The 22,446-nt window shown below is 40.0% G+C and overlaps 1 protein-coding gene across 6 annotated transcripts in view; it reads right to left on the bottom strand.

Moving 5' to 3' along the window:
* LOC119736891 (FERM domain-containing protein 4A-like) overlaps positions 1–22,446 on the bottom strand; it is a 92,276-nt gene that overhangs the window by 29,705 nt on the left and 40,125 nt on the right. For 4 of the 6 annotated variants that reach the window (XM_038210908.1, XM_038210909.1, XM_038210910.1 and 1 more), the window contains exon 6: positions 18,788–18,937. In XM_038210908.1, coding sequence (XP_038066836.1) covers positions 18,788–18,937 — 150 coding nt within the window. Of the gene's footprint in view, positions 1–1,294; positions 1,778–18,787; positions 18,938–22,446 lie in introns of those variants that run through there. The other 2 variants (XM_038210912.1, XM_038210913.1) reach the window with 2 other exon arrangements.

The following is a 22,446-nucleotide window of genomic DNA, read 5'->3' as shown; positions in this document are numbered from 1 at the left end:
AGCAATGTGTGATATGATATCTTAACAATGATACTGTATGACTTTTCTGCAGTGGCACCAGGCTCGAGCGAGTCGCGCTCAGGTAGTACACACGCACTCCTGGCTCCACGACCAATATAGGGTTAACAAATTTTGCACGCGTCTCGTCTTTAAGAACCCATGCGGCATGCGCGCAGATGTGGCGCCACCTCAAAACTGGTGCTAATATTGTTTGGCGACTTCCAGGGAAAGAAATTTAATAGTATGTACAAATGCCATGCATATACATGTACTACTGATATTGTATGTGCTATAGGCTAAACATAGGAAAATGTACAAGTGTACGTACCGACATGTTTGTACCAGAGACTGCTCAAATGTACCGGTACATATACGGCTTTAGGAACTAATCTGTAAACTCAAGCTTGTGTAAACCATCATGAAATGCATAATTGTCCATACCAATATCTGAACTGCAATCAGTACGCTAGAGATAAGCTAATTGTATTCATGTACCAGTACATACATACATCATGTACACATCTGAACGTTGTTGGGCAACATACATGTACATGTATGCCGCCGGGCATGGGGCTTAATAAGGTGGATTAACGAGTGAGTCACCATCAAGCCACTACTAAACACTCGGGGAGGAATCTCTTAATTGTGGTTAATCAGGTGTAGTGTAGGGAGGATGGTACAGATTTATGGAATGGGGAGGGGTGGAGGAATCTTGTGCAAAGACTAGGTCGAGAAATGCAGTTCCGATTACGGTGTTAAAATACCCACAGATTTGAAGAAATCTAGTTGAGTGCACAAAAATGTAAAGTTTTATGAAGTTTTATGTAAAATAAAGCAAAAGAGAACAGCGCGCCTGGCAATGCATTGCGGATATCGCAGAGGGTGTCTTTTGGTAAATTAATGTACATGTACGGTTTACTCATGCCTATCAAATCATGCAAAAACAATTGCCCTCCAACTCCGCCTTTAATGCATAAGGTCTATACCACCAACTGATCCCAAGTGATCATGGTGATCGCAAGCTGTATAACATGATATATGTGTGCTTATGCACAAGTGCATGTACACTCAAACTGAACGTACATGTATTTCAAGTTGAAATGAATAGATCATTCAACAACAGAACACAATTTTCTCATTACTCCAGTTTGCTGTAGATCAATAGTAATCATGCCAAAACTACAGGTGCAAAAAAAATACATGAAAGAAGTGGGACCCTGATTTCAAAAAGAACTGGCATGACAATTCAATCATCATCCTGTCATAGAAATGAAAGCGTAGTAAACAACATTACCTGCATTAATGCTTAAATGTCTCCCGTCAAAAGTAATGTCCGTTACCAGATGATTTGCCGTAAACAGTTCACAAAAGCTGAAGTCCCGACACAATGCGTATATATTCCATAACATGAATAAAATGTGTATGGTATTAATAATCCATGGCATGAGAGATGCTGGCGACACCAGAGAACAAAATGTGCTGACGTTCAAGAAAGAGGGTTAGTCTGAATGTAGACGTTCAGTAACGAACAGAAATTGAAGGAAACTGTCTCCACATGAGAACTAAATCACTCAGGACAGTACCGGCAAATAAGAAGTATTCTGTGACAGCCGACTGCAGGCTCACGCACCACTGAATGAATGACCACAACCCACCACTGCCAAGATACCGGCAGCCGGCAGTACATGTACATGTACACTGCATGACTAATCATCCCTCTTTGGAATCCACCCACACAAACAGTGGACACATCCAGTCCCATATGTAAAAGCACTGGGTCGCTGCATGGTGTAGGGGGAAGTTGAGTTCATTATAATAACACCCTGAGGGGCAAGAGAAAAGATCAGTTGAAGCATGGTTGAAGGTTGAATGTCATTGATCTCATATCAATGAAGGTAACAATACAGAGTCTGACTACGTTGTAGTTTTGTAGACAAACACATGCTACAAAGAACTCAATTGTTGGCTGAAATAAAGAATCCTTGATGTAATCCCCTCAACTTTTGTGTGTTTCTGCTGAACTGCTGAAGAGAAATCAAACACTCACAACAAGACTATGTACAACAATGTATATAGGCAGAAAAATGATGGTACATGTAGGTGTTGGGGGGGGGGTGGTACTGTAGTAGCCTACTGATTCAAAATGCACCCTGCTGCCTTCGTTTTGCGAGTAAAATTTGGTAATCAAAGTACTACATGTACATGTTAAAAAAAAAAGTGCATCATATTTCTTATATTGATTGTAAATGCAAGAATACTGATTCCTGTGGTAGGTCGCAGACTTTTTTATATGGGGGGGGGGGAGGGGGGAGGGGGAGGGAGAGGGGGGAGGGAGAGGGGGGGGAGAGAGGGGGGGGAGGGAGAGGGGGGAGAGAAGGGGGGGGGGCACTGGCTAAGGTAATAAAGTCAACACATTCCAAGATCAAAGGCCTCCTATGCACAAACTGAGGTCAGAAACAAACTGCGTTTTGCAATGATGTGGAACGTTATCTCATAACAGGAAATTTCAAATTTTGTTTTCTAATATTCATGTACATGTACATGTAGCTAATTAAACAGGTCTGCTGGATGGACTGTTTTAGCCACCTTACCCATCAATGCCTCCCCCCCCCCCAAAAAAAAGTCTTGTGTTTAAGCACCAGTGTATTATTTTTGAAGGGTTAATTTCAAGCCCTCGGAAGAATGAGTGCTCTTTCCTCTTTCTACCATCGTTTGCAGTTAGTGTAACAAATTGCAATTTTACAACCCCGCCCTCATCCAAAAATACACGTGGGATGACTTTGCCAAAACACAAGTCCATTGTCTTACATGTAAGTATCCCAGTACACCATGCACATCTACCACAACTCATTTCATATGACTGTCGGTAGAGTTTAACCTCCTAATGTCTGTAATCCTGTTGTCTTCTGGTCCAGGAATTAGCAGTTAATACCTTAACTCGGACACCACTAATCTTGTAATGATATCCCCATGCTGGGTGAGTCACCCATAATAATCCTCCCCGACTGGATCAAAAAGAGATTCGTCTGACCATTGTCAAGTTAGAGTTGATGTCTTGGGAAAGTGGGTGCTTTCTTTTTTTTTCTCTTTTTTTTTTAAGGAACACAACTGATGTGGGCCAGATTTTGAAAAGAAGATTGAAAATTATTCCATTTAACTAAAGAAAGTTTTCCGTTAATTTCGGTTGATTTTAGGTTTTTCACAAGATGGATTAACCAACGCGACCTGACCCAAAGTCGGTTTCGGGTCAGATCAGTTTCGGTTTCTGGTCAGGTTTGCACAACATTAGTGCACAAAGGTCGTCAGTTGTTGGGGTCGGGGAAGACAAACAATGAGGATTGGGCTACCGGTATAAATGTCTGGAACATTCAGTACACTCTTGTTCTGAAATTACAAGTACTGGTACATGTACCATACATGGGGAATTCCACGGTTACTCATGTTAAATTTTCGTAACGTGAGTAACCGATTTTGTGTATCTTGTTTATCATACATAACACATTTTTCTGGATGTCATCTTTGGTGCTTAGGTAGGTCTAGGTCTACTCTATCTACCATGGGGATAACAGCTATTAAACCTTTTCAGTAAGGTAATTAGCCCAAAGAAACTCATAAGTACATCAAAAATGTAACGTGAGTAACCGTGGAATTGCCCATATACTGTACACATATTTTTTACGGCGTTTGAACTTGAAAAAGTACTGTACAACTTAATGTAACTATTAAGTATAATCAATACAGTCAGTCCAGTGGGCACACTGACAGATTGTCGCATTACCATAAACTATGCAGAAAATGACAGATTCACATCATTTAGAGCCAACCTAGCTGTCCACAGAACGGATACACCACAGACCTGCGTCATATTTTCGGTAAATTAATCCTCATTATGTGTTCACACCCGTGTCTTGGGTTGCACAATATGGTGTGCCAAATTGGGAAGTGGACAGGTTCAATTACCGAAATTAATCCTGAATTCTGAAAAAAGGATGGTCCACTGACAGAGCAGAAACACAATGTACAAGCTTGATGTGGTTTCTTCGGATAAAAGGAAAACAGATGGCAAGAAATTTCAAAATAATAAACTATTTTATAAACAAAAATATAAACGACGAGTTCAATCAATGGAGCCTTTGTATGGAAGCCATCTTGAGGTGTGTACAATTGTGTTCTACAGGGATATGGTCATTCTATAAATTTGAAGTCCACTTTTTCCCCGTCCCTGTTACAGCTCACACTTCTGATTTTATCATTCTGATGCACTCCTTTTAAAGGGAATATAAATATACATCATTTGTTTTTGCTGTAATTTTCAGGATGGATTTGGGGGGTAAGCATTTTATAGCAAATATTGTTACACTGACTTGTTTGAAGTTTTGTGTTCCTAGATGCTGGAAAAACCAAGAAAAACAATCACGTTCTTGTAGTCTGGTTCCCTGACCCCACTACCTGTATTGTACCTGTCCATACATGTAGGTGTGTAATTGATTGCAAGCAAAATGCGGACTAACTAAATATATGGTAAATTGGGGGCAGTAGTAGGAAAAAACCCCAGTTTTTTTCCAACGCTGGTCAGCCGACCAGCGTTGGAAATTGATACAGAAATACCACTTTTCTTGAAAATGTCAGCACACCGGGTGCCATAATTTTACTGGTTGCTTTAGACTGTCTTTCACTAACAGTCCAGTAAGGTACCGGTATTTCATAATAATTTGGTAGTTTTGTTTTTTGATGTTTGCAAATGTTATATATTCCCTTTAATGCAGTCCTCCGAGAGTGATTATGAATTACAAACTACTGACTCGACAAATGAAATATCATTTGATGTCATTCTTAAAGATATAGTCCATCATTTGTAATTTGTGCATTTTGTTCGTTTGAAGCAACAAAAGCGTTCAAAATCTAATGAAGAATACTGAACAACTAACCTGATAAAGTTTCAGCTCAGCTTCAGCTGTATATTCCGAGAAAAACAGCATTCTAGGATCTTAATTTCAAATCAAAAGTTGCTGAATCATGTTTTGAATTGTTTTTAATTGCAGCTATACGCAATGTCGCGCACTGATCCAACGAATTATAGCAACTGCGTGCGCCTGTGCGTCGTGCAAATGCTTGCGCGCGCTGCGCCGAATAACGAAACGAACTACTAATTTAAATTTTCCTACGGTGCGTCTGAAGACGCACCGTTGGAAAGGCCTTCTTTCGTTGATCACTTCAAAATGACAGCGTGCCAGAAAGAATCATTTCACAGGGAGTTTAGTCCACTTACTATCTTTCAACCAAGTATGTTTTTCAACAATAATACGCCAGTTATTTTTTCGGATGGTTGCAAATGCTGGACTACAGCTTTAATGATACTTGATTGGCAAATTACAAAGTTCCGAGGTAACCGTGACAGGAACAGGAAATATGTAACACCCTACATTTACACAATTACCCCTATGCGTAGGTAGATATTTTTTGGTCATTTCTTTGTGCCTTCATTGTTGCTGTAAACAAAGAAAGTTCTTAAAACAATTCTTATTCCGCCTGTAAAAAGAAGGGGGGAAATGGTCTTTTGTACATTAAATAACATATGGCCTACTCTCAGTTTTTTTTACTAGATTTCCTCGGTGTCGCTGCATGACTGTCATGCCTAATTGTGATTCCTGTTCAATGTTCAATTTGTCCCTCAGATCTACGCCGCGCCAATTTCCCAAAAATGCCGACGATATCGCCATTATCATCCCACAATTTATAAATAAACCGCCGCAATGTCCAAATACGCTCACGCCCACTCATTTAAAAAAAAAAAAAAAGAATCAGCGAGATGTCAGAACTGCTCAACCTCCATCCCGATCTGTCAACAACAAAGGCAAGTGTGATATAATTACACAGATTGGGAATCCTGCTACAGAAAAAGATGAGGTTCTGACATGATTGTCTGTAGGCAGCCAGCGTGATTTTCGTCGCCCTGGGGTGAGCAGCCGTACGGTATACCATCACTGACAAACAGAGCAGATTTTTTATTGATTGGGGAACCTCCGGGGAAGGGGGGTCTGCCCCGCGTTTGGTGGTGAACAGGCGTGAGTCACACACTGGGATATGTCGCTGGGAGTGTAGCCTGGGCGGGCGCAGACAATGGGTAACATCACCCACCTTCCAGGGAAGATGTTATGGTGGGCCACCGGGCCTGGCTAGTAGTTTATCATTTGTCCGACAAATCCTCGCTGTTTTCATGAGGAGACATGTGGTGACAGACAGATAATTTGGCTCCGCGAAAAGTGCAACCAAATGCTCGGTTCATACTTTATGCACCTCTGCCAAAAAAATTCATTCTATAAATTTGGGGTCCAAAGTGTGACATTTTTCCGGTCCCTGTTACCTTGGTACTTTGTAATTTGCCATTCAAGCATCATTAATAATGACTTCAAATGATTGTTTATTTGTTGGGTAGGTAGTTTGCTATTCATAATCACTCTTGGAGGATGACTGCATTAAGGAGTGCATCAGAATTATACAATCATAGATGTCAGACAGGGACGGGAAAAAAAGTGGACCCCAAATTTATAGAATGACCCATGGGTATTTGTGGTTTCATGGCTGATGTACCATTTCCAGTGTTGTACCACATTCAGTGTTAGATCATGGCAATCCAAATGAATATGCTCATCACAATGTAATATTCTACTTCTTATGCTACCCTTATATTCTAACAGTATATTTTCCTTGTTCTTAATTTACCAAAGTGTGTACACTGTACATGTATATTCACAGTCCCAACTACTCACATGAAATGCTAACATGTTAACAACATCCAAATACCACACCTATGCACATAAAACCAGAAATTTGCATTTCTTGAGTCAATTATTTGCACTGACTATGGCCAGGGTGCTTTCCCTCATAAGTACCAACTGGAAAATGTGTAGGGCCTCGGATGATGTGAATTATGTGTATTGATAAATGTACATGTACGTGTATCACTGACTCGGCTTATGATATGGATGCACACTCCTATTACATAACTCAATAAATACTGATATATTTAGCTGTACATGAGTCAAGTGGTATCATAGAGTCAACAGATACATGTCAAGAGTTCATTCGCTTGTCACCTACTGGTTTTTCTGAAGAAAATCTGTGCAAACGGTAGTGTACCTGATATCCCAGGAAAGTAGCCAAAGATAGTTTGCCTTGTAAGTTGCACAGTTTATTCAATTGGAGGATTGCGAGGCATATGGGTATGTGTTTCTTTGGAGGTTTTTTTGTTGAGGGGGTAGATAATGCCAAGATAAGGCAGGAAGTGCCTATCCGGTTCGCTAAAAACAACACACTGCATGAAACATATTAAATTGAAGACAAACAATTCAATCAACATCTATCTGAAATTTGTGTGGCTCCTATCATGTATAGCCAAGTTATGTACATGTACTGGGTAGTCATAAATAACTGCAGTCATTTGTCATACCCATGAATGAAGCACGCCACCCGTGACTCTCAATAAAAGGGCTTATTTTGTGGTTTCGTACATGTACTGTAAACATACAGGTTTAATCTCTGGTCAAATTTTTAATTCCCAAAATAGCAAATGACATCATAGCCTTAGTCCCTTTTTCTGCCGACTTCTGAGGACAGACATTTTGACCCCAAAAAAACCAAGCTACCTCAAAATGTGCCCCATTAGACCCAACAAAATGGAAAAGACGACAGAAAGAGAAATTGGGTCAGCTGATGCTATGATCTGTTAAGTTTCGTAGATTTCCTTGCAGTTGAACTTTTTCTTTTATTTGGTCACCAAACAAAACAATGGGATGTGTTTTGTCCGGTTGAGTTACCACGACTGAAGTTCAACAATATCTCATAGAAACCAATTATTTCCTGGACGCACGAAAACATTCCAAAAATGTGTCCAATGAAAAAACACAAAAAGGGGAGGAAATGAAAAACTGTTTGGTCAGACGACGCCATGATTTGTTATTTTTGTACGTTTCCCCGCTGTTGAACTTTTCCCTTTATTTAGTCATCCAAAGAAATATTTTGATGGGATGTGTTGAGCTACCATGACGGAAGTTCAAAAATATCTGATAGAAACCAATTATTTCCTGGACACAGGAAGTCATACTCCTGAGGGTTGCTTGCAAGGCTGGTAAACCTTGGCACGCTGAGTGAAACAAACAGATTAGGAGCAGAGAGGGTGATTAACGAGAAAATAAAGGGGAAAAAAAACAGAAAGAAATTCACCTCCAAAACAGATCAATATATTTGCACAGCTTCTCCCTGAATGCGTTTCCGTTCCTATAACAAAACAAACTGTCCAACAGTCCGAGTTTCCATTCGACAACTTAAAGACAGAGTAGATCATTTGCAGCTATCCAAAACATGACTGACCAAATTATTGTTAAAAAGCTTACTTGGTTTAAAGATAGTAATGACACTAAACTCCCTGTGAAACTATTTCTTCTGGCATGCTGTCATTTTGAAGAGAACAATTAAAGAAGGTCATTTCCAAAGATGATTCCAGAGACGGGAAATTTCCTTTAGTAGTTGGTTTGTGATTGGGTGAATCCATGAATGGGCGCAAGCACTGACATTACACGTGTGCGCGGTTGCTATTATTCGTCAATTCAGTGTGTGATATCTCGTAGCTGCATAAGCTGAATGAGAACGTGTGTTCTCAGAGTACGATTCCGAGGAAACGACCTGTGGAGAAGATTTGCCTTTTCACACTAATTGCTGTACATACATGTACATGTACATACATGGCCATGGACATTGCAATTAACTTGTTCTCACAGGTCGAATTTGGCCTGCATGTACATGTATCCTTCTATCCTTTACAATTTTTTTTTCACCTCGGGAAAAGCACACAGAGTGCCTTGAACCTTGAAAGTCAAGTCCCACATTGTCACACCAGTATCCCATCCCAATGTCAGTTTTCATTCAGCGTTCTTTAACAAAACACACACAAGATAACCTGGCTTGGTTTTTTTTATCACCTACATGTACATTGTGACCATGACTCACACACACTTGCGTACTGTAGAATAAAGGCCTGCTTGTTTATCAAACCCTCTTCGCTATTATTGTTCCCAAGACGGCTGTAAGAAAAACCCACAGTCCACTGAGTGGACACTGAGAATTGACAGAATAAGTATTAGTGATGACAAACGAATGGAGGGACAACTGTATTTGGGCTAAATCAAATCTGTCAACTTAATACACAAAAAATTCAGTCAACCAAAATGTTAGCTGTCTTTTTTAGTAGAGATTCTGTGTGTGTAATATTTTTGGTTGGGTGTATTCCTGAAATTTGCAGGTTTGGGCTTGTGGAGTTTCTCAGGACAAAACAGGATACGGGTTTCAGGAAAGGAATTTGTGGTTGTGACTAATCTTGGAGATATTTTCAAACTTCTCATTTGTTGTGGAAATTTGACATTGTAGAGCAACTAAATATAAGCGCTGGTAACATAAACTGCAAAGGAAGAATATCATATCCTGATTGAAACCATCAACGATAATGGACACCATTTTTTTTGCAAACATTTGACGATGAAACTGCCAAAATAGTAATATCCAACTTGTCTGCAAGTTAATATTAGTAACAGGCATGGTGCAACATCATTGCACCTAGAATGCTGTCATTTTCAAGAAAAGTGGAATTACCATCAATTCTTCCCAATGGTTACTACCAAACCATTGCGAATTTTTTTTTTCTCAAGTCAAATACTGCCGCCAATTGACTGAATTCAGTTCGGTTGAATTTCCGTGCCTGAGAATTTTTTTCCGGAGTGGCAAAGTGCCGATCATATCACAAGAGGGTGCAAGTTACATGTAAAAGGTATTAATGAACATTTTAGGAGGGGGTTGGGGCTTACAACGGAAACCTTGATTTGCGTCCAGAAAAATTAAAATGCATTTGCAGTGAGTCTTCTCAGTTTTTTTCAAAAAGTAAATCTACTGACCTGAAATTTCAACAGGTTTTTTTTTTATCATCGGCATCAGATTTTTGTCTTGTTTCTGGAATCGGTGAAAATACATTTTTTTTTCTTCAAATGGTGCCCAATACCCTTAAATGAGCCAATGAATGAGTTAAAAGAAGGATTCTACATACTGTCAGATTTTTCCTGTTTAACTGGATAAGAATTTTGCACAAAAAAAACTACTGTACCTTAAAATTCCCCACAAACTTCAAATTTAAGAACACTTTACTTTCCCTAAAGATTTTTTCATTATCCTCCACTCAAAAACCTTTTGTCTAGATAACCAACTACATGACCATGTGAAATGTGATGTGGACTACAGCTGGCAGACATGGCAAATAATAAATGCAATTATAGCAGTTCAAAATATGAAGTGGAAGAGAGTTGTCTGGGAGGAAGGAAATATCACATTGGATTGAAGGCTATATCAACCCAATTACCCTAGACTGTCTCAACTGGGATTGGGAAAAGAAAACCTAGAAATCAATGGGGGAGGGGGTGCATTCCTCCTTGAATCCATCACAGACCGACTCCATAGGTGTAGCCGTCGGGGTGGAGTGGGGGGTTGGGGGTAAGGGGGGGGGGGGTATTTACCTCCCCCCCCCCCAATATTTTGTAAAGACTGCCTTTTCCATTCAAATGGCCTTTTTTTCAACAGGCTTACCCCCCCCCCCCAATAATTTGTAAAGAGTTGCCTTTGTTTTGTTTTGAGAAGTGCCCTTTTTTTCTGAACAAGTGCCCTTTTTTAAAAAGAAGTGGTTCCTTTTTTGTGGCATCTGTTGTTTTTGGGTGCCTTTTACTGAATTTCGCACATGTATCGCCCTGAAAATATATTGGCCATTTGCGGACAGGTAATCGTCGGTTTTGAACAGCGCCCCCATCGACAGATGGTACCAGCCCCTCCCTGTTTACATTTCAACACGGATGTGAAAGTGCCCTTTTCAAAAAAATTTAGCACCCCAATAAAATTGACCGTGCTGCGCCACAAATGAATTATAATAATATTAATTATTGAAAAATGCTTTCATGTCACAAGGACATCACAAAGTGCTGTACAATTATAAAGAATGCACACATTCTTAAGCCAGACAGATAAAAACAGTTATAACACAAAAACAATTAATTAAAAATAATTAACACATTACTTATGAAACTTGAATAGGAGAAAAAGAATCATCCAAAGAAATATAACTATTTGTTTGAAATGGTAAAATTACATTTATAAAACACTGGCACTTGAGGGGTTGAGTAAAGGCATGCCAAAGGCTAGGGATCTGGAGAAGTTTGAACTAGATGATGATTTCTCCTGCATCCTAAGACAATTTGGGAGGGGGAGGGGGGGGGTTGTACTCCCCCACTCAACCTGCCCATATATCCACTACTGTCCTCACACACTGCCAGACTCATTAGAGAACACCATAATATCTTCCCATCTCCCTGACACTGTGGACATTTTGATCTAAGATGTCTCCATCAGCGGATGTATTTTTTTTCTCTTCTGAATGTCACGGGGTTCTTCCAGTTAATATTCAATTCCGTGCAAACAGAGTGGCATTCAAATAAACATGGGAGTGCGGAACCAGAGGTCCCCATCTGTTGAAATTAATAGGAAGTGCGCTGATATTGGATTGACAAAGCACATGTATGACTGTCCCAGTTTTGTCTTTTAAGTTAATAAATTAAGGTAATTAATGATATTTTTTTTCGAATAGCTTGCAGGCTGTCTAGATGAATTCAGCAAATGACCCTACAACATCTACATTAGTGAATGTCCCGTTAAAACACTATTGTTTGTATACTTTAAAGGGGCATTACAGCCTGAAATCCCTAAAAAAATGCATGTTTTAGACTGTTAACTTTTTCTGCTTTAAAGGTCTGGTAAAAAGGACACTAGCCAATTGTCTTACCTTTCCCGAGAAAAGACGAAAAACTGGGTCGTTTACATCGGACACGGCAGACATACGCATATTTCCAGTTATTTCCATTCAACATACGATACATGTTGTGTGTGTCGCATAATACACACAGCACCAACACAAATGTTGTTACTTACACGTCCGCAGAATGCAAACCACTGCATTCACAACTAGCAGTCAACAGCTCGATTTTTCAGAGACAAAATTTTGACCCCCGAAATTTGTTCTCGCCTGGTTCTTGAAAGAATATTGTAAAAAACGGATGATTGTGTGGACGTTTAACATTCTACTTTTGAATGCTCTTTCCATTTAATATTGTTTCCTTTAAAATGCGTTTTGTAGCCCAATTGACCTATCGCTGTTTGTGAGTTAGCCACGCCCCTTAGACAACCCTTTGGAGTTTTTGTACACTAAGTTTTGCTTGTCTCAGATTTCGCACGTTTCGCGTCCATTTGTATGTAATTGGACAATATTCCACAAGCTGCATTGACGTGATTCTAACGCGATTCCGCCACGATAAGTCAATTGGGCTCATTCTAGGACAAACGGTAGTCCAAACTGTGCAAAAATGCCCATCTTCTCTGATGAGAGGTGCACTCCACATGCGATTTGACTTCGATAAAATATTCAGACTCAACGTGGAACTGTGCATGTTGTTTGCCATCCCAAATGTATTCAAGCGAGCATCTTAGTCCATATTTTATACAAAAAATAAACCTGCAAGGAATAACTCTATGCATTATTCAGACTTATTTCAGAGAATCCAGGCAGAGATAATTTGCTGGCCTGCTCACTCTTGACATTCTCGCTCAAGTACTCGAACATGCAGGCCCCCGTTATCTGTGAGGCTTACCTGTGGGGGGAATGTACCTTGAGTAGGTCTGGCGAATTCAGGTTAACCAGGTACCTAAAAATGTCTTGGAAAGGGCAATTATATGAAAAAAAAGCGATGCATTTCGATTTACCGTACGCTCTTGACATTCTGGCTCAGGTGCGACAACACGCAGGCCCCTGTTATTTGCAGGGGATAAAGTTAAACATGTACTGGGGGGGGGGGGGGGGGGAACGACGTACCTTGTGTAGGTATGGACATTTCAGATTAAACCTGGTACCTGAAAAATGTGTTGCAAGTTTATGCAACTACAATCACAAAAAGCAATGCATTCAAAACCTTACATGTACATGTACATGTACACACTGTATGACCTACAGCAACAATGAACTTGTTTAACTTCAAAATTTGTTTTAAGGTAATTTGCTTCTGCTGTAATTTTCAGAAATGTATGGATTTGGGGGTTAGTACATTATATTACAGCAAATATTGTTACAATGACCAGTGTTAAAGGGAAAATACAACATTTGCAAACATCAAAAAATAAAACTACCAAATCATTTTGAAATACCTTGCTGGACTGTTAGTGAATGACAGTGTAAAGCATCCTGTAAAATCATGGCACCTGGTATACTGTCATTTTCAAGAAAAGTGGTATTTTTGTATCAATTTCCAACGCTGGTCGGCCGACCAGCGTTGGAAAACACTGGCTTTTTTTCAAATACTGGCTCCAATTGACCATCGCACTTGTTTGCAATCGATTACACACCTATGAACGGGTACAAGCCAGCTAGACTGGTTCCCTGGCCTTACAATTCCCCAATGTATGTAAACTGCTCTGTTTCTTCTTATATGGAGTCAGGGAACCAGACTACAGGAAAATGATTGTTTTTCTTGGTTTTTATAGCATTTTCGAACCCAAAACCTCAAAAAAGTCAGTGTAACTATATTTGCTATATATTTCCAACCCCCAATTCCATCCATTTCTGAAAATTACAGCAAAAGCAAATGATGTATATTCCCTTTAAGTTTTGATGCCGAAAAAACCAAGAAAAAAATGGCTGTTCTTGTAGTCTGGTTCCCTAACCCTACTTAAGACAAAATGGAGCAATTTATAGACGTCAGTGAATTGTCAGATCAGGGAACCAGACTAGCTGGCTTGCACCCGTTCACGGATGTGTAACGGATTGCAAACAAAATGTGGACAAACTAAATTTTGTAAATTGGGGGCAGTGTTTGGGGGGAAAAAGGTCAGTTTTTTCCAACGATGGTCGGCTGACCATCGTTGGAAATTGATATAAAAATTCAAATTTCCTTGAAAATGACAGCACGGTAGGTGCCATGATATCACATGATGCTTGAGACTAGTCACTTACTGTCAAGTGGTAAGTTATTTCATAATACTTTGGTAGTTTTGTTTTGTGATGTTTGCAAATGTTGTACATTACCTTGAAAATAAAATTTTGAAGAGTGGGTGGGTACCGGTAGGCCTACACCACTTTATGGGGACGATTTTTATTGTTGGGCAAATTATAACCGAGTTATGGGGACTTTCTGCTGTCCCCACAGTGTTTTCAGTCCCCACAAACACCTCATGGAGACGAGTGTAGTATGTACAATGTATGTCCCCACAACTAGGGAACAAGAATTCATGTACGTATATGTGTGAGTGTGTGGGGACGGGGGAGGGGGGGGGGGGGCTTTTTCATAGGGAATTCATTTACCCAAATGTCCCACGCTGCAGGTTAACGACAGAATGTAACAGCATTTAATCAAATTCCACTAGCTACCAGCTGATCCCAAATAGGAAAAGCGGGGAAAGTGGGAATTGCTGTTGCAGCTTTTCATTGGCTTCGTGTTAGCATGCAGCTCCGTCGCCTTTTCCGAAGTTGGACCGTCCGTACCGGGGTAATTTGGCAGTTGGACAAGCGTCCAGGGTTTGAGGCAACAGCTTGGGAATGGGGCTGTTGGCCCAGCTGCGAAATTGGGCAGAGGTTTACATCGCAGAGCTGCATTGGTACGTTGTAAATGCCAGCAGGTGAAGTTATGTGTAAAAAAAAACTGCTCGGACGAAATGACCAAGCAGTTTCAATTATGAGCTGCCACATGCACTAAGAATGATCTTTCAGTTCAAAATTTCTTCAGGACAAAGTTAAATGTCAGTGAATGTCTGATGCCCAACTATCAATTTCACCTCTGAAATACACGTTACTATAGCTTCGGTCAATCCCATTAACAGAAAAAAACTTTAATATAATGAATAGGTTTAATTTCAATCATGAAAAAATTGGTTACATTATAAAAATACACATTTCAACTTTACACATGTTGATGTAAATAATCATGAATAGCAATAATAAAAAGATTTTAAATCCATGTACATGTACCTGCCCCAATCCTCTATCAAAACTTTTAAATCAGATTTATTTTTTTTAATACTGCAACCTGTTGCACCATTTCAACATTACATGCAATTAATAAATTTTCTTCCCAATCTAAAACCATGACAAGCCAAACATTGCAACTTCACCACGAAACCACAAGCCCACCGCAGGTCATCACCACAAAATCCTTAGCCTCACAAACGATCAGAGTTAATAACCACGACGTGATTGGATAAGAGGAAGGAGAACCGTACCATCTAGGACACCATCCTCATCGTAAGCTGGTCAATGCTCTCAGTTTTCCATAATAACCCCGGACATTCTAGTAGAATTGGGCCAACTCATCGCACTGAATCACCGTCAAAATCAATCGTGTCCCCTGATCAACAGATGGGCTTGTTTCATACTGTATTAGTCTAAGGCCTTGTCCAAAACTATATTCCAATATACATGTAGTTGTAATTGACAAAGACCTAGACAGTGGCTCTAGACAAGAGATTCTGATGCATCCTAACCTAATGCTATTACATACATACTGTACCGGTACATGCACATGTATACACATTTTTTGTGAGCACATTATACACTGTTGTCTCAATGTGTTCCTGACAAGTCTGGGTACACGTACAAGTACAACATTAGGGTTGAGCCATTTTCAATCAATTCAACAGTCTAATACACAAATTTCCATGTGATCAAATATTCAAAGCAAAAGGATGGAGAATATCTGATCAACATAGAAATAACAAAAGCAATCACCTTTATACACAGCCTTGACGCCAGTAGCAAGCAATGATTTCACCCAAGGATCAACAAGTAAAATGAAGACAAATTATTCACCAATCAAAAAAATTGGTCTTCTCTCTTTCTCTCACTGCATTTCGTTTTCAAATATTCCAATCAAGCAAAAACAAATTAGATATTCCATGATCAAGAAAATATTAGAATAATTGGCACAGCTTGAGCATGAAGCACTTTTTAAACAATACTTGACTCGCACTTTTCTGACACACATCAAAATTTCCTTCTCAGGGTAACAGTGCAAGACAAAAGTACATCCTCAAGAAAGCCAGTATGCTTAAAGGAATACATGACAATGCATACATTTGTACGAGTACTGTAACAGGTCACACTATTTGAAACAACTGCCACTGCATGAGAAATACATTATAGGAGCATGGTGTGAAGAGGTAAAAGAGTAGGTGTGTGCTATTTTTTTTTTATTCCCGACGCGTAATGGAACAGTGAAGATCGATGTGGCAGTCAGACGTGCAGTATCGCGTCCGAGCCCTGCAAAAGATCCAAATCTTCAAATCTATTGAGGACAATTATGCTAATGGAAACGTAAATTCCTGTGCTTACAAACTGGGTGGCCCAATTTAGGAATGATGTTTAATTGTACATGCTTCCATGTACATTTATCATAAGATATTTGTCTATTTGATACTTTTGTCTGAAATGCATTTTTAAACAAACAAACAAACAAACCAAATGATAATTTTGGCATTATACATCCTGTATCAACATGTACATCAAGTAAGCAGGGAATTTGATTTAAAATTGCCGGAATTTTGTTTTCTGTGACGATGACATTAAGCCTATGTGAACATATTGGTCATTCTATACATTTAGGGTCCAAAGTGTGACTTTTTCTCTGTCCCTGTTACATGTACCTTGGTACTTTGTAATTTGCCATTCAAGTACCGGAATGACTCAAACAAATTTGTATTTGTTGGGTAGGTAGTTTGCTATTCATAATCACTCTTGGAGGATGACTGCATTAAGGAGTGCATCAGAATTATGAAATCAAAGATGTCAGATTTATTCAACAGGGACAGGAGAACAAAAGTATCCCCAATCTTATACAATGTACTATAGAATGATGTATGCAAAGAATGCATGATAGGCGATTTAGGCCTTACTAGATACAATGTTAGCCTCTTTTGAATTTTTCAATCAATAACGACGGCCCAATCTTACATGCACCGGTATGTACATGTAGAATGCACTTCAGCATTTTATAAATCTTTATCTTCTCAGACTGTGACCAGACCATCCCACGCATGCAACCAAGTGTCGAGGGGTGTGCCGTCCAGCATGCCCAGGTAATTTATCTCACACAGGTTTGTCTGCATTCCCCGGGACACACGATCGGCAATTTCAGGAATAAATTGCCGCCTCCGTGTTTCTCAGCGGAGGCTCTTAAACTGCACGCTGAGAGTGCAGAAATATGTGAGACGGCCTTTTTTCTTAATGCCATCGTCATTCGTCATGACCTATCATGAAATCCCAATCTTTTTCATCCTTTTTTTCAGGGCAGTCCCTTATATGGATGCTATCTCAGTCTGGAATCTTTAGTTTTGGTTTCTGTCATCATCCAAAATTGGAAGTCTGTCTTTACCAATGCATCGGTAGTTTTTTTGTTTATTTTATTATTGTTTGGGGGAGCATTGCTTCAGATGACAATCGCTATATGATGACAGAGCGTAGGCATCAGTCAAGACACACAGAAGTACCAGCAACTTGTAGTTAATGTTTAAATTATTTTTTTAAGATGAGACAAAAAAGAACAGAGAAAGAATTCTTTTTCCCGTTATTTGATCAGACAATCTTTACTTCAGATAACTAAAAATGTCTGATTTCTCTGCAGGGACTGTCAAGCTGAGGAAAACTTCAGCATAATCTACATGTATGGGCTCCGTGCACAAGTACACATGTACCCCTTTACCGTTAAGAAAAGGATAGTTCGGGGGAGACCACTTGGCGAGACATTTGAACGCATTGCTGACGATGCCTGATGCTCACACGAAGACATTATGGCCTTGTGTACCGTACACATTCAGATTAAAGTACGTCGTGCATATTGTGCACGATACGAACCAGTACGAGGCCAACCCAGAACAGACTGGACAACGGCCTTAAAACCGACATGATGATGATGATACGCACACGTGAAGTGTTCCGTCAATGGGGCCCTCGAAATGGGGTAAAAAAGCGCCCTCTCTTGTTTGCACACAGAGCCCATATGTGCGGTCTTGTTTAAAAAGTGATGCAAGTAGGTTGCCATGGACATTATGACACAAGTACCGGTATGCTCCAGTAATGGACCAGTATACGGTACTTGTACATACATTTTGTAAACTGGCCATTCTAACTGAAAGGCCGAAGTAACATCAGGTAAGGTTAAGTAGAATATTTTATAGGCTAAGACGTCTGCACTAGTAAGCAGGGGTCCTGTACTCCAGTCCAACCCAAACTCTTCTCTGAGGGGTTATTTCTCACAACCCTGCAGGGCCCAATTTCACGGCGCTGCTAAGCACAAACATTTGCTTAGCACAAAAAAGTCTGGCTTGTAAAAGCAGGTTATCAGCCAAAACTCCATGTGATTTTCATGCTATAAAGCAAACAACAGCTGAATACTAATCACAAGCAATATATCACGTGGAGTTTTGGCTGGTAACTGCTTTTACTATAAGCCAGACTGTTTTTGTGCTAAGCAAATTTTTGTGCTTAGCAGCGCAGTGAAATTGGCCCCTGATGGCATGATGTATAAATTGCCAATTACATGTGTACATCTGCAAAAAAAGGCACGGCACAATCATTCAGACATCCACAAATGCCAAAGTCTGTCAAAGATCAAGATTGTATTATAGTCTGTGAGTTTTGTCGTTTGATAATGAACGCAAGACTCACCAAATGATTGCCTGTCCGCGGCTGAGGCCTCCCAGTTGCCGGTAATAGAAGATGATCTTCTCCTCGCAGTAAGGCAGTGATGGGTGCTCCCTGAGTGTGCTGTGAGGTAGTACGGGGAGTGTCTTGAGGTCGTTCCGTGTCTTGGAGTCACTGCAGATGAGGTGGGGGGGGGGGGGTTGTTAACGGGAAGCAGAAAAGATAAATTACGTTGATTACGTTGGAGACTGGAAAGGGCAGATGACAATTACCTGTCCCTGCTCAGTTATTAATCTTAATTGATTCATTCTCTGATTCCGATGTTAAAGTGATAATTTAGTAAAGTGATAATTTAGTAAGGGGATAATTGAGTCACCTGGCAAACTATTACGGACATGGGCAAATACCAGTGATTTATGAAAGGAAGTGAGATGTTTGTAATACAGGCATGCAACTGGGAATTTAGAAAAAACAAGGAAACTCCAAACCACAAAAGACTTTGTACAGTGTTTTTCAATTGGTAATGGCCTTCCTGCAAAGTGAAAAAACGAGGAAATCAGCGGATCTGAGAAAAAGTTGCATACCTGGTAATAGAGCCTATTAACCATTACATCTTATGAATGATTCAGAGAAATGCCCCAAAACTCCTGGACTGTAATCTCCTCGACCATTGCTATACGGTAGATGATGGATACAAAATTTGAAAAAATTCATTTTTAGGTTTATTCACTGAGCTCTTAAAAGCTCTTTCACAGACATGGCTTAATGCTGGAATGGCCCACGTGTAGGATTCATATGAGCACAGTAATGTGGCTGCTTGTCAAAATCATTCACTGACCAATCAAGTCACGTGCACTGCCTAGTGCACTAAATCGCTGTACAGAGAGTACAGGTACCGGGTACATTGTCAAATACTGAACTGGTGCAAACTGCTGTTCAATGCATGTGACCAGGTACCAGGTACATGTATACGTGTATGTAAATTGAAAGGGGCCTGAGATTTTCATCAAAGAAGAATGAAATATTCAACGGTGAAAAAAATGTGTGCGGTGTGGTGTCATGTATATTATAAGTTATCCCGCGAGCGCGAGAGGAACACGGAATAATGTAGTGCATCTGTGTCCCACATACCACGAGGCCGAAGGCCGAGTGGTAAGTGGGACACAGACGCACTAAATTTTCCATGTTCCATGTGCGCAAGTGTGATAACGAATTTATCTTCAAGCAAACTTGACGCGCAGTAGCACGCTTTACATGAACATTTCAACAGTTTCAGCGCATGCAGCTGGAATGTCGCTCGCATCTTGGAATAGCGCAATACGCAGGGTGCGATATGGACCGTGCAATGCAGCCTCATCTTGTTGCCATGGATCGACCAATCAGAATCAAGGATACGACTTTACTTGAAGATAACATTTTAAACCGGTACCATATTAACCCTAACTCCCTAGTGTCTTTTACTAAACTTGTACTGGACCAAGTCCGCCAAAGTCCATCATTGACCCTGCTTCACATAATGCTTCAGGACCAATTCTTCTGAAATCCACCACAAGACTACCACTACTATAGGTGGATTTTGATGGACTCGGTACTCATGGCTTGCCTACCAAAATCCCCAAAATTGGTGAGGGTTAATGTGCACATTTACAATGTATGATAAGTATGTCACAATGCAACCAATGCAAACTAATTTTTAAGTTGTGGAAAAATCTTCAGTTCCCATTGTATGTTTATGACATCAATTTTTCCCCCTTTCACACTGGTAATAACAGGCATTGTGCATGGACAAATGTTACACGCACATTAAATCCTCCCATTGTTTGATCAGTCATGGTAGACAGTCAAAAATTACTTCCACTTCCCCTGCTATGCAATTGTATACAGTAAAAAAACCCAGTCATATCACATTCCTGTAAACATTGTGACTATGTAAATTCCGTCAACAGACAAAAAAAGAAACTGGTACCGGTAGGTACAGCATGGCTATATCAAATAAACAAGGGAACTCTTTAACAGTTAAAATAAGTCACTTGATTGATTTTGACTGCTGTGATGACGTAGCAGAATTTGTAAACCAAAAGAGAGGGGATTTTAAGAGTACTAATACAAAATCATTGTTAAAAATGTTGACCTTGAACTCTTAACTGTTAAAAAAGTCACTTGATTGATTTTGACTGCTGTGATGGCGTAGCAGAATTTTTCAACCACAGAGGAGGGATTTTAAGATTAGTAATGCACAATCATTGTTAAAAATGTTGACATCATGACATTTGCTGCACCTTCACACTTGTGTTGCATGAACCGGCCTTCAAGCAGTATTCTCCGAGCCAAGTTAAAAAAAAGGCAATTGATGGATTTTGACTGCTGTGATGGCGTAGCTGAATTTGTCAACCAGAGAAGGGGGTATTTTAAGCGTAGTAATGCAAAATCATTGTTAAAATTGTTGAACTCATGAAATTTGTTGCACCCTCACACTTGTGTTGCATGAACCGGCCTTCAAGCAGTATTCTCCGAGCCAAGTAAAAAAAAAAGGCGATTGATTGATTTTGACTGCTGTGATGGCGTAGCAGAATTTGTCAACCAGAGAAGGGGGTATTTTAAGCGTAGTAATGCAAAATCATTGTTGAAATTGTTGAACTCATGAAATTTGCTGCACCCTCACACTTGTGTTGCATGAACCGGCCTTCAAGCAATATTCTCTCTGCCAAGTTTCTCCACACAGGATGATGTTGGCAATGTCCGGTATCTGGGTCTGGTCTGCTGCCAAGTCCTAATTAAATCATTGTGACATCTCTCTTTGGTTGCAGGGGAAACACATGGAGACAATCCTGTACCATGTACCCGGTACATCCAGAACGTCCTCATTACCGCACAGCTTTGTAGCATCGTTAACATTTCAAAATGCCATCTTGAATGGATCTCCAATAAACTTCACGCACAGTGTATGCTCTGTTGTCAGTAGTCATGATCGAATACTTGGTGGAGAGTCAGTCACAAATGAATCCATGTAGACAAATATCTGGATAGCTCATCGGTTGTTTGAAATGAGGTCGCCGTCTGCCGTATCACCACTCCGATTACATTGTAAAGACATTAATCATTGCAGTAATTGACGTGTTTACCCGTTTTTATTGAAAGCACTTTTTTAATTTAATGCTTTTTTGTATTACAAAAATGTCCTCCTAAGTATAATGTTCTTTGTATACATATCGTGCACGCAATGATTCTATTTCATTGGTATGCAATGGGCGTGGTAAAGACTGGTTTCTGGCAAAACATTTGAATTGTAGAGGGGGGGGGGGGGACGGGTAGTCTATGATATGTGAGCAGATTCGCTGATTAATTACATGTAGGCAAGACCCCGCCTCTTGACCTCCTAGATTTTGACCAATCAGCGGGCGCTTTCTATATCGGGTCTTCGGTCACTCACCCGCCTTGCAAATGTTTTAAACTTTTGTGTACGAGCAAAAATAGTTTCCATACAAGTTATTCCAACATGTACGTACATGTACATCAAATCCCCCATAACAATACAAAGTGCAAAAGCGACAATGTCATATCAGCCTCAATCTAAAAAAAAATCTCCATCGTGAGATCCATAATCCAAACTACATGCAGCCAGACGGCATCCCCTAAATCCAGTCACTCCTCTTGGGAGGTCTCCCTTCATCTGAAGCGGATCA

This window comes from Patiria miniata, unplaced genomic scaffold (genome assembly GCF_015706575.1).
Source record: "Patiria miniata isolate m_02_andy unplaced genomic scaffold, ASM1570657v1 HiC_scaffold_3, whole genome shotgun sequence".
Classification (NCBI taxonomy): Eukaryota; Metazoa; Echinodermata; class Asteroidea; order Valvatida; family Asterinidae; genus Patiria; species Patiria miniata.
This window is presented reverse-complemented; position numbering and strand designations above follow the sequence as displayed.